The sequence below is a fragment of the Myotis nattereri genome, assembly GCF_964212035.1.
Source record: "Myotis nattereri genome assembly, chromosome: 1".
NCBI classification, from domain to species: Eukaryota; Metazoa; Chordata; class Mammalia; order Chiroptera; family Vespertilionidae; genus Myotis; species Myotis nattereri.
In genome coordinates this window covers 93,769,276-93,785,191 of record NC_138075.1, presented here as the reverse complement: position 1 = coordinate 93,785,191, position 15,916 = coordinate 93,769,276, and the positions used below count along the sequence as shown (strand labels likewise).

The following is a 15,916-nucleotide window of genomic DNA, read 5'->3' as shown; positions in this document are numbered from 1 at the left end:
ACCCTTTTTTTGCATGTCAAGAACTTGTGTCTACTTATGATCATCTCTTGGTTTGCATTTACCAAGCTATTATCAAGTGGTCCTCATTGACAGGAAGTTTGTTCCATTCTATTATTGAACTGTTGTCTGAGTATATGTTGGATTTGGTAAAGGTCTCCTGTATGCCTTGCCATTTCAGGCCGAGGCTGAGCTGCAAGAACTCTATTTTGAGCCACTGGTGAAAAAAGAACAAATGGAAGAAAAGATGAGAAACATCAAAGAAGTGAAATGTCGAGTGGTGACATGCAAGACGGTGAGTGCAGGAGGACGGTCTGACTGTGGGCCCTATGTTGTGCTGCTGTGACTCAGCAGAACATGGTGATCTATGGGATGTGGGGCCATATCTTATGACCAGAATCTTGCTTAAGCCATTTATTTACACTGGAAACAAAACTGTTACGATAGCCCAGGAGCTGGCTTTATGCCCACTGTCCAGTGAGCTCTGATAAGGGGGCGCATTTGTAGTGACGTTTTCTTCTCATTTGACCTCAGCTCCCAGTTTTGCAGATGAGCCTTTAACGTCTCTTCTCCTTTGCCCATTGGACCCAAGTTATTACGTGTTTCTCAAGTTTCTCATACATCCTCAGATCACAGCTCCTGGGACCTTGGTTGAACAACTTGATCTGGGATATCATGATATGACCAATTACTGTTATCTCTTCCTACTCAGGGCTTAACTTACTAAATTGAATCCCAAGGCAGTGTGAATTGTATTATTATCTATGTTTGCAGAATTTTTATCCTAAGTCTGTGAGAAAATAATAAATTCCCTATTTCTCAACATTAATTTAAAAATGACTCCCCACCCCATCCTGGCCAGGTGGCTTAGTGGGTTAGAGTGTTATTCCCATAAGCCAAGGTTGCAGGGTCAATCTCCAATCAGGGCACATATAAGAATCAACCAATGAATGCATGAATAGGTGAAACAACAAGTCAGTGTTTCTTTCTCTTTCTCTTAAAAAAAAAAAAATCAAATTTTTAATAAACTGGCTCCCAAAAAAGCTCTTGTTGAGCACTATATTATATCATTACCAGTCATTTTCTCCCTGCCTGCTAGTCAGCCTTATTTGCATGTAAGAGGAGGAAGAGGCTTAGCTTACCAAAAACAATTTTTTATTATCTTTATTCTTTCTAAAGCCTTAGATGTTCCTTTACATTTAGGAAGTGGCCCTGAAACAGCCACAACTAAAAGGGCTTCCTTAAGAAAGTTCAGACCTTGGAAAATAAGTAAAGGTTTTACCTCAGATGACAGCTTTTACTCTGACAAAATGGCAAACCTAAGGACATAGCTGATTTATTAGTTTCCTGTTTCTGCTCTTAACAAATGCCCACTGATGTGGTAGCTTAAAACAAATTTATTGCCCAGCCAGCGTGGCTCAGTGTTTGAGCATCAACTTATGAACCAGGAGGTCATGGTTCGATTCCTGGTCAGGGCACATGCCTGGGTTTCGGGCTTGATCCCCAGTGTGGGGTATGCAGGAGGCAGCCCATCAATGATTCTCTCTCATCATGGATGTTTCTCTCTCCCTCTCCCTTCCTCTCTGAAATCAATAAAAATATATTTAAAAAACAAACACAAAAATTTATTACCTTACAGTTCTGTAGGTCAGACGTCTGTGTAGGTTTAACAGGGCTAAAGTCCAGGGCTGTATTCCTTTCTGGAGACTCTAGGGGAGAAACCATTTCCTTGCCTTTCCTGGCTTTAAGATCCCACCCATATTCCTTAGTTTGTGACCTCTTCCTTCCTCTTCAAAGCCAGCTATGGCAGGTTGGACCCTCGCATGGCATCACTCAAACCTCCTTTCCTTTGTCTCACTTCCACTTTTGAGAACATCTTGTGATTCCTTTGGGCCCACCTACATAATCCAGGATAACCTCCCTATCTTAAAGTCACCTGGTAGGTGTGTACATCTTTGTGTGGGGTGAGCATTATTCTGCCTACGACAGCTGGCATATCACTCTGCTCTGCACTTTTTTTTTTTCTTTTTTATCTTAGAGAAACATCAATGGGTTGCCTCCCATACACAGCCCAATCAGGGATCGAACCTGCAACCTAGGTATGTGGATATGTGCCCTGACTGGTAATCAGTCCTGCAACCTTCACGAGACCCCACTCCAACCATCTGAGCCAGGGCTGCTCTGCACTTGTTGAGGTTGTCAAAAGTCTGGAATTATTTATCTAGACTCAGTGTAATTAGCAGAAATTAACATTGTACTATCCCAGCATCTTTTTTGAGCTTCAGCCACCATTTCTTATTCTCTTCAGTCCTGTTGAGAATCAAAATTAAGTGAATTATTTAATATCTGTCTTGGGTTTGCTACTTAAAAAAATTAGAGTAGTAAGCTTATATCCTTTCAGAGGCCTTGTAAGAGAAAATGACCAAGCTGCTGATCCACTTCCTCAGTGGGCTCCGTGCCCCAGTGTCCCATAACCAGGGACTGCAGTGAGCCCAGGACAGCCCAGCCCTGTCTATTGAGAGGCTTCCAGTATTTTTCTTCCCCTGACCTTCCTATTGTCTTGATGTCACAAGATTATTGTGTGCTTAGTACCTGACTAGAAATTGAGGCAAACATGAGAAAAGGTGGTATCGGTATGAGGGACCCAGGAAATCACAGGGCTCATGGCAACTGAAAGATAAGGTGGTCACTCCACTAACAAGCGCCTGGATCATGACAGGAGGACAGATTGCTATCGTAGCTCACAAGTTTCTCCTTCAAAGCTCTTGACCGCGTGTGTTGGTTTTATGCAGTGTGCCTATACCCACTTCAAGCCTTTGGAGACCTGCATCAGCGAGCAGCATGACTACCATTGGCACGACGGCATAAAAAGGTTTTTCAAGTGTCCCTGTGGAAACAGATGCATCTCCCTTGACAGGCTTCCCAAAAAGCATTGCAGGTATGAGGACTGCCTGGAGTGTCTTGGCCCATCTGGACTTCTCGAACCCTTTTTTCAATTCTTACGTGATGCTGTCCCATTGTAACACTGGACAATCCTTTGTGAGAGTCAAGCCTTATTTCCGTGCCTTCTTACAGCTCCTGCAGAGAAGGGATCCTGCCCCCTTCACTGCTTTATCCCCAATACACATTGCCTGACCTCTCGTACAGCGGTTGCCAACCAGTGGTCCGTCAGGTCCGAAAGGTTGGCAACCGCTGCTCTAGTAGGTCCTCAGAAACATTTGTTGAATCAATCAATGAAGTATGGATAAGGTGGGTTGGGGAATATGTGTATTTGCTGAGGGCTAGGAGATGGGATTATTTCCCTCTACTCTTAAGGAGTTTTCTTTTTATTTTGGGGGGACTTCAGATATAGAGACAGCTATTATTGTGTTGGGTGTTATTCACATAGAACACACCATAAATACACCCTCTGGAGTTCAAGGTGGCTGATCACACGCAGCTAGTAGTACAATATCACTGGTCCATTTGGTGCTCACCCTATGTATCTACCATCACATGTGCTGCATAATCACATGTTAGTCATGACATGGTATCTGTCATAACGCCATGGCCACCATGTCTTCCCGTGTTTGTGGTGATGCTGGTGTAAACAGACCTATGTTGCCAGTCATTTCCCTCTAAGTAGTCCTGCTCTAGCAGTCTAAAGTGTAGTTAAATATATTTCCTAATGTCCCTGATGATTGCCTTTTGGACTCAAGGGTTAGTAATGTTTAATTTCTAAATATGTAGGATTGATTTTCATTATTATTAATTTCTAACTTTATTACATGGTTCTTAAAAGACATAATCTTTGTATGATATTAATCCTTTGGAATTTGAGGCAATTTTAGGATCACCTTTAGTCTTCCCAAGAATATCTCACCAGAATATTCACACTACCTTTTTGTTTCTTGTTTGGTTTTTGTTCTTATTTCCTGAAACCCATGCTTTACTACTTCAAGTTATCCCAGGTCTGATTTGGGAGGAAGGGGACTTGAACTGAACTTCATCTTGTCAGGAGCTGATTTGTGAATTGTTCATTCTAGATCATTGTTTTAAGTAGCTAGGTATATATTACTCGACTTCTCCAAAATATTGTGACAACAGCTTTTGTAAAACATTTGAGTACAGAGAAATTCTGTTCATTAAGGATAAGCAGTTAAGGACAGCTCACAAATGGAAGCACAAGATGCCTTTTTGGCTTCCAGGTGACACTGTTATTTTTGTAAGAGTAGCTGCTTTCTCCGGTCTTTTTCTCTTGTCAATTCTAGATCTAGAGCAGAAGTGGGCAGGCACTTTCTGTAAAAGGCCAGATAGTAAATATATTACGCTTTCCAAAGAGGCCACATGGTCTGTTTCACAACTACTCAGCTTTGCTCTTATGGCTCTGTTCAAATCAAACTTTATTTACAAAAACAAGTACAGGCTGGATTTGGCCCATGGTTTGAATTTTTTTGCTGACCCCTGACTAGAACTGTCATTTTTTTTTCTTTCTTTTTTCTTTTTTTTTTTTTTTTTTTTTTTTAGTAATACTAGTATCATCTAAGTTTGTTTTGTATTGGTCTCAGCCTATCAATAACCAATGTTGTGGCTGGACCAGCCCTAGTAGTTCTTACTATGATTGCAAGCTGCCCTTCAGCAATAACTATTAGAGAACTCTGAAAAGATACAGGTTTATTACTTATCAGACCTACATATTACACAGCACACCTGGGGCCACACAGCAAGGTCCCTGTGGAAAGCCTGGAGACAGAGCACACTGGTCTGGGGTCCTGCTTTTATTGGGGTTAAGGGTGGGGCCTGGGGTTTCCAAGGCTCACTATTGATGAGTTTAAAATGTAAGAGGAGGATTTTAAAGCACAGGAAAAGAAAACAAGTAGTCCAAATGGTCATTTTTTAAATTAAGAGATCTCTAAACCAAAGGAATCTCAATGTGGGAAGGCCGGCAGCTGGGCTGGCAATGTGTTTGTTGAGTTAGCCATCTTTGAAGTGGATGCCTCTTTGAAATAGCAATCAAAGCTTAAGTCAGGCACTTGTATTACAAAAAGAAAAGAAAAGGCAAATGCCACGGCTTCCACTACAAAACTAGATAGAGAAGAAGAATGAGGCAGATAAGGCAGTCCCCTATGCCCCAGACCTGAGTGTAAGACATTTCTATGTTTTCTCTGTATTTCTTTTCTGTTTCTCTCTTTCTTCCCCAGAGTAAATTCTACAGAAAAGAAACTTTCCTCATAGTAGCCACATCCCTTCTCAGGGTTGGGACTCATCCGCCAAGTTAAAAAAGGAGAACAAGCATCTTTAGGCCACTTGAGCAATAAGAGAGTGACCCTGTTTGGGTTATGAAAAAGGAGGAAAGATTATTCAGACCAGAAAAAGATCAATCGTTTTATTAGTATTATTATCATTATTATTAATTATTTTTTAAAATATATTTTATTGATTTTTTTACAGAGAGGAAAGGAGAGGGATAGAGAGTTAGAAACATCGATGAGAGAGAAACATCGATCAGCTGCCTCTGCACAACCCCTACTGGGGATGTGCCCGCAACCAAGGTACATGCCTTTGACTGGAATCGAACCTGGGACCCTTCAGTCCGCAGGCCGACCCTCTATCCACTGAGCCAAACCGGTTAGGGCAAGTATTGATTTCAGAGAGGAAGGGAGAGGGAGAGAGAGATAGAAACATCAATGATGAGAGAATCATTGATGGGCTGCCTCCTGCACACCCTACACGGGATCGAGCCTGCAACTCAGGCATATGCCCTGACCAGGAATCAAACCATGACCTCCTGGTTCATAGGTCGATGCTCAATCACTGAGTCATGCTGGCTGGTCAAGATTAATTCTTTTTTATCCCAACCTTTTAGTTACAGAAAAAGAGACAGGAGTCGGGTAAGCCTTAGGCTAGCTTCCTAAATCCCAGTGTCATCTTAGTGACTGTCAGTAGGAACCACGGTTGCATTCATTACCTACCATGTGCACAAGTCTGCCATTCTGTCATTAGAAATTCCATTTCTGATGTATCTCGCTTATTACAGAGTTGAAGACCATTTCTGAAATGATTGGAGTGTGTATTTTCAGTAGCATTTGATCATAGCCTGTAATATGAGTGTCACCTTGATCAGCTTCTGCTTGATCTGTATGTGTGTGGGTCCATATCTGACTGCTGAGTAAATCTCCTCTTCTATTTCAGTAACTGTGGTCTCTTCAAATGGGAGCGGGACAGAATGCTAAAGGTAGGTATGGCATTTGTAAGATGACTGATTTTAGTGACCCGTGCAAATAATGTTGACCCATTTCTTATGAAACTACTTTTATTTTTCTAGGAAAAGACAGGTCCAAAAATAGGAGGAGAAACTCTGTTACCAAGAGGAGAAGAACATGCCAAATTCCTGAATAGCCTTAAATAGCCCTGACTTCTGACAGATACCCACAACCTACATTGCTTCTGTGGTTCTGGGAAAGCAAGGATTGGTTCTGTGTGGCCCAGGTTCCTGATTGACACAGTCAAAACAAGTGTTGGTTAAGCCTACAAGCTTTGCCTACATACTCCCCTTCATTGTGTTGATTAAACACCAAATTTAACATTAACCTATAAGTGGAAAATCAAGTTATCTTTATCTTCTGTGTTCTTAGTACCGATGGCCACATTCATACAAATTTTTGCCCCAAAACTGTAAGGTAAATTGAGATTCTGTGTTTCTTTATCTCTTGGGTTATAGAGTGTGCAGTATCACTTCTTTATCGCAATAAAGTTCTGGTTTTTATATGGACACAGAGGCAAAAGAATTAACTTAGCTTACCCCAGACAAGTCGCTTAAATTCTGGGCTTCAGTTTCCTTACCTGTAAAAGGAGGAAAGTTGGACTGACTGGTCTTGAAATGTGCCTTTTAGCACTCATATTCTATAAATATATAACTTTTTTTCATCTAGATAATTATGATCCTTGCCCTTGATTTAGCGATATAGTTTTGATATACTGATATTATAAGCCAGGTTCCTTCTTTCTGTTACATTACCTCTGTTTTGGTTTTTTTGTTGGTTTGTTTTTAATTTATTAAGTCACCGAACCACTGGCATTTCAAGTCCTGTTTGTATGGCTCTCTGCCCATACCATATTGTGGAGCTTTGAATGCAAATACCTAAAAATCTCATTTAAAAATACCATTTAAAGAAGCTGAAACCTTTAACCAAAATGAATGCAACATTTGAGAAGCTATGAAGCATGACTGAAAAACAGAAGCATCCCATAAATGGAGTTTGGGATTTGCACATGTACTTTATTATATTCATCAAGAATTATAGTTCAAGCTCTGGCAAATTATCATCAGAAAATCCCAGTTAGGAGAGTCCTCTGCCTGTGCATCCTGGCTTTCCAAATACCATTTGACCCAAATGAATGCTAATATCACTTAAAGATCAGGTAAATTGGTAGGATTATTGTATTGGGATTTGAGCTCTCTCTCGAAGTAGATTAGGCTTCCCCAAGATGGTGTTATGGTAGGAACATTACAATTACGGGAGGTGATTGTGGAAGATGGTTGATTTAGGTATATAAGAGTCAAATAAAATTCATCAAACTCTGTGGGTAAAAGGTGCTATTTCTGCCTTTGTGCTTCCCCCTAAGGTCATACTCTAATAACTATATTTTTAGGAGTACTTTATTTCCAGGAGGTACTGGGTTTTCAGTTTTAACTAACAATAAAGTGCTTAATTCTTAATTAGAACTAAAACCACTTGAAACTGGTATTTTTAATGGCTTGCTTGGAGATGATTTGTCCCATGAACTTAGAACAGAGCTCTGTACTTGAAATGGTTACAACTGAGCAGCTGCGTAGAACTTGAACTCCAGGTTGCTTGTTGAGAAATTCCCTTCCTATGTGAGAACATGTTCTTGTTTGAAACAAGGGCATCCAAGTCCATATTCACTTGAATCTTGTATGTGAGTAGTGTCATATTCTTAAAAGATTAATGGTGAGCTGAATATGACAGCTTCCTTTTTTAAAGTTTGATTTTAAATTTTAAAATATAAATATGATTGAAAAATATAATAATGATGCCCTAGCCAGTTTGGCTCAGTGGATAGAGCATCAGCCTGCAGGCTGAAGGGTCCCGAGTTCAATTCTGGTGAAGGGCACATGCCCAGGTTGAGGGCTCAATCCCCAGTAGGGGGCGTGCAGGAGGCAGCCTATCAATGATTCTCATCATTGATGTTTCTCTCTCTCTCTCTTCCTCTAATTGAATGACTAAGTTACAGTAGATCTTGGGGAGTTTTCATTTGAGGTGGTTGTGTGTGTGCATGCGCCCGCTTAAAATATTCAGGAACTTGAAGGGGTACATGGGCTACCAGGGCGACTTGTTTGGATTGAAAATAGGATTAATCAGTGAGATCAGTCTTTTAATCCTGCCCTCTTTATCAACATGTAATAAATGCTTTCATATAAAACCAAAGTGTGTATTTAATTTTTCTTACCTTGTCATTGCCAGTGTAGGGCTTATTGTATAATCATGGGCCATCAAAACAGGTCCAGTACACAGAACAAAACTGGCTGTGTCCTACATGGAGAATTGTGGAGAAAGTGATCTTCACAATAGATTATTTTTCTTTTCTTTTTTCTTTTTTCTTTTTTGCCTTTTTCTGTTTGGAGGAGATAAGTGACTTTTTAAAGAAAATCATCTTTCTTTTGAGTTTTGTCAAAATAAAGGAAACACATTTTCTCTTCTGAATCACAAAAGGAAAACAAGTAATTTAGGAAACGATACAGAATAGTAATGATAGGTGTGGAATCTGCCCCAAAGAGAACTGAAAACAAAAGTCTCGACTTTTAAAAATTTTCATGTTTTCAACTTCTAAAATCATTACACATTGGCTGATGCGTACAGCAAAGTTTGCAGTTCCTAAATTGGACTTTTGTGTAGAAGTAGATGATGATACAAGTAAAGCTTGATGTTTATAACATTAAATTTCCGATAACATTAATTTTTTAAAATGAGAGTCTGTCACAGCAGCCATCTATAAGTAATTCAGACATCTCTGATCTCATGTGGAGATTTGGAAACAACACAGCTCTCAAGAAGGATGGGTGGCTCAAAAAATGAAATTCTGTATTTGCCAATATTGAGGAAAGAAGATAATACACCTAAAGGAAATAATACACAAAAGAGGAAGAAATCAGCTCATTCAAGTTGACAGCAGTTTGAAAAAGCTGTAGTACACTAGATAGCACTTTTCAGCACTGCTTGGGGGCCATTTGAAACAGCAAAAGCTCAAAAATGTGAGGAATGTCACAAAAAGGATATTTGTTTAAGGTAGCTGAACAAGAATGATGCTTTGTTTGACCTCAGCTGGGATTGTGTGTTAGGCAAGTCAAAATTTTTGTTGCTCTGCACATGTACGTGTCCATCAGTGACCACAAAAGTACCATAAGTACCGATTCTGGAGTTACAAATTAAAGTTACCAATTAGGTAAGACCACAGATAATTAGGAGTGTCCCCATTTTGCAGATTAGGAAATTGGTTAAGTGATTTGAAAATTATGGGTTGAAACTTAAGATTGGAACCAAGTCTATAGTAATATTGCACAAGCAAAGACTTCTGTGTTGCTACTTTTTTAAAAAAATTAATCTTTATTCAGATTATTACAGATGTTCCTCTTTTTTCCCCCCATAACTCCCCTCCACCTGGTTCCCACCCCACCCCATGCCCTTACCCCCCGCCACTGTCCTTATCCATAGGTGTAAGATTTTTGTCCAATCTCTTCCCGCACCCCCCACACTCCCTTCCCCCCAAGAATTGTTAGTTCACTCCCTTTCTATGCCCCTGCTTCTATTATATTCACCAGTTTATTCTGACTTAATTTTTAGGTTCACTTGTTGATAGGTATTTATTTGTTGTCACTTTATTGTTCATAGATTTTATCTTTACCTTTTTCTTCTTCCTCTTAAAGAATATCCTTCAGCATTTCATATAATCCTGGTTTGGTGGTGATGAACTCCTTTAGCTTTTTCTTGTCTGTGAAGCTCTTTATCTGACCTTCAATTCTAAATGATAGCTTTGCTGGGTAGAGTAATCTTGGTTGTAGGTTCTTGCTATTCATCGCTTTGAATATTTCTTGCCACTCCCTTCTGGCCTGAATGGTTTCTGTTGAGAAATCAGCTGACAGTCGTATGGGTATTCCCTTGTAGGTAACTGACTGTTTTCTCTTGCTGCTTTTAAGATTCTCTCTTTGTCTTTAGCTCTTGGCATTTTAATTATGGTGTGTCTTGGTGTGATCCTCTTTGGATTCCTCTTGTTTGGGGTTCTGCGCTTCCTGGACTTGTAAGTTTATTTCTTTCATCAGGTAGGGGAAGTTTTCTGTCATGATTTCTTCTAATAGGCTTTCAGTATCTTGCTCTCTCTCTTCTTCTGGAACCCCGATAATTCGGATGTTGGTACTTTTGAAGTTGTCCCAGAGGCTTCTTATACTGTCTTCATATTTTTGGATCTTTTTTTCGTTTTGCTTTTCTGGTTGGGTGTTTTTTGCTTCTTCATATTTCAAATCTTTGACTTGATTCTTGGGATCCTCTCGTCTGCTGTTGGATCTCTGTATATTATTCTTTATTTCAGTCAGTGTATGTTTAATTTCTGACTGGTCCTTTTCCATTTTTTTTGGCAATCTCATTAAGATCCTTGAAGGTCTCACTAAGTTCCTCGGAGGTTCGTAGATGATTCTTGAGTAATCTTATAATTGTGGTTCTGAATTTATGTCCTCCATTAGTTTGCTTTCCTTCATTTCTTTCAATTTTGACATGTTTCTTTGTCTTTGCATTTTTGGCTGACTTCGAGGACCCACTGTGTCTATAAGAAGAACTGCTGTGCTGGAGACACCCTTATGGGGCAGGACTTGCTTCAGTGGGGCTTTGGTGCTCACTGAGTCTGCCTCTTGAGTGTGTCCCTTATGGATGTGAAGAGTTGAAATCTGGTATCTGACCAGGGGTACCCTGGCTCCTGGCTCTCCAAGTCAACCGCTGTGTGAGTCCACCCAGCAGGAGCTACAGCGATATCAGCAGATTTCTCCTTTTGTTTGGAATTTGGAAGTTTTGGAGCTCTCTAACCCAGCTGCAGTTAGATTAGGCTGCAAAAGCTGAGGTGATTCCTTTGCACCTCTGAGCACAGCTTGGAAGGGGATGTAAATTGAGTGGGGCGGGGTCTCAGAGAATCACCAGGGCGGAGCGACTGTCCTCAGCGTGTCTGCAACTCCTAGTGTCTCTGCGACTCCGCGTCTCTGCAGTTCCCCGCCCCCACAGCAACAATGATCCCTGCAAGCAGCTCTGCGAGAAAGCCCCCCTCACTTTCCACACTGCTGCAAGATAGTCCAGTTTCTCCCTGTAGGAGTCTGGGACCTCAGAATCTCGCCTTAAATGAGCTCAGTGCATTGGAGAGCTTGTAGCCCTTTCCGATTGAAAAAAAACGCACACCAAGATGCAGCCGCCTCGCGCGCACCTTCATACCTCTGTTCTTGGTGCCTCTGCACCTCCTACCCGGTCTCAGTGCACTTCTTTCTTTCCTTCTACTTGTAGAATTTCCACTCGGCCAGCTTTCCTGTGGTTCTGGATGATAGCTGTTTTGTCTTATAGTTGTAATTTCAGTGTTGTTGTGGGAGGCAACACGCACAGATTTATACCTTATGCCGCCATCTTGGTTCTCTGTTGCTACTTTTTAAAATTAATTAAGGTCTGAATTTCAAACAGTAAAAGGCATGCATCTTAAGTGTACAGTTCACTAAATTTTGACAAATAGGTACACCATATAACCATTGCCATAAGCAAGATAGAAGATATTTCCATCACCCCAGAAGGTTGCCTCATGCCACTTCCCAGTCCACACTCCATGTCCCTGGCCATCACTGGTCTGTTGTCATTATAATTTAGATCTGTCTTTTCTGGAGTTTCATATAAATTGAAATCATATCTGGCTTTTTTCACTTAGTATAGTATTTTTTAAATTGATTTCACAGAGAGGGATAGAAACAACAATGATGAAAAAGAATCATTGATCAACTGCCTCCTGCATGCCTCCTACTGTTGTCGAGCCTGCAATCTGGGCATGTGCCCTGACCGGGAAGGGCATGTGCCCTGACCGGGAATCAAGCCATGACCTGGTTCATAAATGCTCAACCACTGAACCACACTAGCCAGACTAGCATAGTATTTTTGAAGTTCTTGAATGTATCAGCAATTCGTTCTTTATTGTTGAGTATTTCACTGTGGATATGCCCCCAATGAATGTGTTTGGGTTGGATTGTTTCCACTATGCGGCAGGTATGAGTAAAGCTGCTACCAATGTTAGGTCTTTCTGTGGCTATGTGTTTTCATTTCTCATGAAAATAGGAGTGGGATTTCTGAGTTAGCTTCTAAGTGTATGTTTAGATTTGTAAGAAACTGGTAAACTATATTCCAAAGTAATTGTCCCATTTTACATACCCACTGGTAATGTATGAGAGTTCCATTTCTCCACATCCTCACCAGTATTTGATAGGCATTTTAATTTTAACCATCCTGATAGGTGCATGGTAACATGAAATTGTAGTTTAATTTGCATTATTAGAGTGTGAAAATTAGTGAGAACTTGTCTAAATATTTTTCACCTTTGTTTTACACATAAGTGTTTTTGTCAGGCACTTCCCCTCAAACATTACCATTCCTGTCGGAGGCTTTTTATCTGAGAAAGCTTTTTGAAAACTGCTTAAATATAAATTATACAGATTTTTTAATGGTAGAAAATTTGTTTAATAGTAAAGTAGGCATTATTGGTCAAAAATGAATTTTGAAGTTTAAAAAATAAAAATGGAAAAAGTATAGCTAGATACCTAGATGTGCACAGATCACTGAAGAATACTCAAGACTCGGGAATGACTGTTTCCTTTGGGAGACAGGGGAAGGACACTTCCTTTTCATCCTTTACATTTTTTAAACTTTGTATACATCCAAATATTTTTAATTTAAAATATCAAAATAATGTGAAAAGTGGGCAAACCTTTAAAAAGTGTTAGAACAGTCCTAGCTAGTTTTGCTCAGTTGATAGAGCATCCCTTGGCCTGCGGACTGAAGGGTCCCAGGTTTGATTCCAGTCAAGGGCATGTTCCCCGGGTTGCAAGCTCGATCCCCAGTATGGGGCGTGCAGGAAGCAGCCACAGAACATGATAAGATCACAGAGTGTAGCAGAATTACTCTGTGAACAAGATCCTCCATATTTAACCAATTTGCTTTGGAACAAATCCCTTAAAACGGGTCCTCAACCTACGGCCCGCGGGCCACATGCAAATACAAATATTGTATTTGTTCCCGTTTTGTTTTTTTACTTCAAAATAAGATATGTGCAGTGTGCATAGGAATTTGTTCATAGTTTTTTTTTAAACTATAGTCCAGCCCTCCAACGGTTTGAGGGACAGTGAACTGGCCCCCTGTTTAAAAAGTTTGAGGACCCCTGCCTTAAGAACTTTCAAATTATGAAAACCTTACCAAAGAATTAGAACATTAGTTGGTTGAAAATGAATTAGAAATGAAATAACCCAACCAAATGAAACTGATAAAAAGTAACAAATTTTTTAAATTTTAAAAATCATTCAGGGTCATGAAAATTGCCACATCCCCAAAAAATCTAAAGGCACATGATGCAATCAATTGCAGTATCTTCCCTGGAGTACACATACTCAAAAAAAAAAAAAAAAAAAGGCAGTGAATAAAAAATGAGTTTTCTCCAGTCCATCCTTTGCAGACTTTGTTTTCAGCCACTTAACCTGAAACCACTAAAGAACTAGGGGGTAGAATGTCCCAAAGACCACACTTTTGACAAGGCCAGTCTCTAAAAATACAGATCTCTCCATTACTAACTTCCTATTGAATGTGGCTGCCCGGATTCCAGGTCCTGTTACCTTTGGCATGCTTCCCCCTGCCCAGGAAATGACTGTGATTGGCTTTAATGAAGGAATTCTGGGTGGAATTTGAAAACCCTGAAGTATAATAGGGTCCTTGTTAAAGACAGGGGTAGAATGAGGTAATAGAATTCTTATTTCTGCGAGAAATAAGGGGGCCCGTTTGTGCCATCTAGTTGTTTATCTAGAGCCAGCACTCCAAGTGTGGACATTAAAGAGGCAAGGACAGGCTGTTTTGTTCTTTTAAATTGGCCCCACACCCAGACCATTCTTGGGTTTTGACATCCGTGTGCCCCCCTCCCCCGTGTTTCTTCCTGTGGACAGGGCAGGCCTTTTGAGACACTGGCTGTGGCGACTGGACTGAGAATGCTTTAGCCATCATCCGCCTGCTCACTGGCCTTGCCAGAGGGCATGTGGATGTGTCAGCGTTACCTACAACAGACCAGACTGTGGCTCCTGTTTCCTGGCTGGGGGAGAGAGCAATGCTTTGCCTTGCCTCTATTGCCCAATGAGTGTGTGAAAACAGACACCCCCTCCTAAGTTGGGGTTACCAACCTACAGTGTTGACCATATATAAACGTGATTTGGAAAATGCATAATCGCTTTATTACCAGAATGTTTTTAAAAATTTTAACAATCTTTAAAAATTACTTTAAAATACATGCACTTGTTGCAAAGTATCCTGATCTAATAAATAGCCCCACCTCAAAGGAAAGTTGCCCTATAGTGCGCGGGAAGCTCGACCTCAAAAGCAGGCTGGACTAGCAGGCCATGGAGCAGCGGTTCTCAACCTGTGGGTCGCGACCCCTTTGGCGACCCTTTCACAGGGGTCGCCTAAGACCATCCTGCATATCAGATATTTACATTACGATTCATAACAGTAGCAACATTGCAGTTATGAAGTAGCAACGAAAATAATTTTATGGTTGGGTCACAACATGAGGAACTGTATTTAAAGGGCCAGAAGGTTGAGAACCACTGCAGCATGGAGGAAGAGGGCCCAGGAGTGGGGACAGGGAGAGGTCAAGAGTGGATCCTATTTTCCACCCAGGGTCTTCTTTATTCTCCCTAGGGCTGGGACTCTGCCTATGTACGTTATTCTGCGTTCTTAGTGTGGAATTTATCTTAGTGTGGAATTCCTGAAGGGAGTGGAGAGCAAGGATAGAAGTGGGAGAGATGCTGAGTCTAGGGCAGGAAGGCAGAGTGGTTGGGAGAGAAGGAAGGGGCCGCTGCTAGCACTGAATTGTGACCCCCTCCCCAAAATATTTGCTGGAGTCCTAACCTTTGGAACCTGTGAATGTGACCTCGTTTGGAAATAGGGTCCTTGCAGATGTAATCAGATTAAGATGAGGTTAGTAGGATGGACTCAGTTCAATATGACTGATAAGAAGAGGAGAAACACAGAAAGAGAGAAGGTGATGTGAAAACATGGGGAGAAAAGAAAGCCACGTGACAATGGAGGGATGCTGCCATGAGCCAGGGAAGCCTGGGTTGCCAGGAGCTGGAGGAGGCTAGGAAGGACCCTTTTCTAGAGCCTTGGGAGGGAGTATGGCTCTGTCAACACCTGGATTTCAGATTTCTAGCCTCCAGAACTGTGAGAGAATAAATGTGTATCGTTTTAAGCCACCCAGCTTTTGGTACTTCGATATGGCAGCCCTAACAAACTAAGAAAGGCACTATGAAGAAAAAGCAGATGATACCAAAACTCAATTCTATCTGTTTTCTACTTTGGGTTACAACTGGCCTTGCTGTAACCCTGGCTTCTGATTTGTGCAATTAAAAAAAAAAACACAGTTGGACCTTAGCACTCTTTTCAGAGAAGCCTGGGCTCAGACAGTGGTTTTACAAAAACAATTGTTTTTGCATTTTTCTTCATGTGACTGCTGAGACATGCTGAGGAAATAGTGAATAGAACTCCTGAGTTCAAGCTTTCAAACACCCAAGTCAGTGTGAGTAACTGTCACTCAGGGGTGGTAGGTTAACACCCCTCAGTTTGGGATTTGAGAAGATAATTCATGCCTGGCCAGA

General features: G+C 40.9%; 1 protein-coding gene across 1 annotated transcript in view; it reads left to right on the top strand.

Annotated features, from left to right (window-relative positions):
• Window positions 1-6,747, top strand: part of MCM10 (minichromosome maintenance 10 replication initiation factor) — a 39,251-nt gene extending 32,504 nt beyond the window's left edge. The window contains exons 17-20 of the mRNA XM_081094846.1: window positions 179-292; window positions 2,790-2,935; window positions 6,169-6,211; window positions 6,302-6,747. Coding sequence (XP_080950972.1) covers window positions 179-292; window positions 2,790-2,935; window positions 6,169-6,211; window positions 6,302-6,385 — 387 coding nt within the window. The 3' untranslated portion in view covers window positions 6,386-6,747. The remainder of the gene's footprint in view (window positions 1-178; window positions 293-2,789; window positions 2,936-6,168; window positions 6,212-6,301) is intronic.
• Window positions 6,748-15,916: the final 9,169 nt, after the last annotated feature.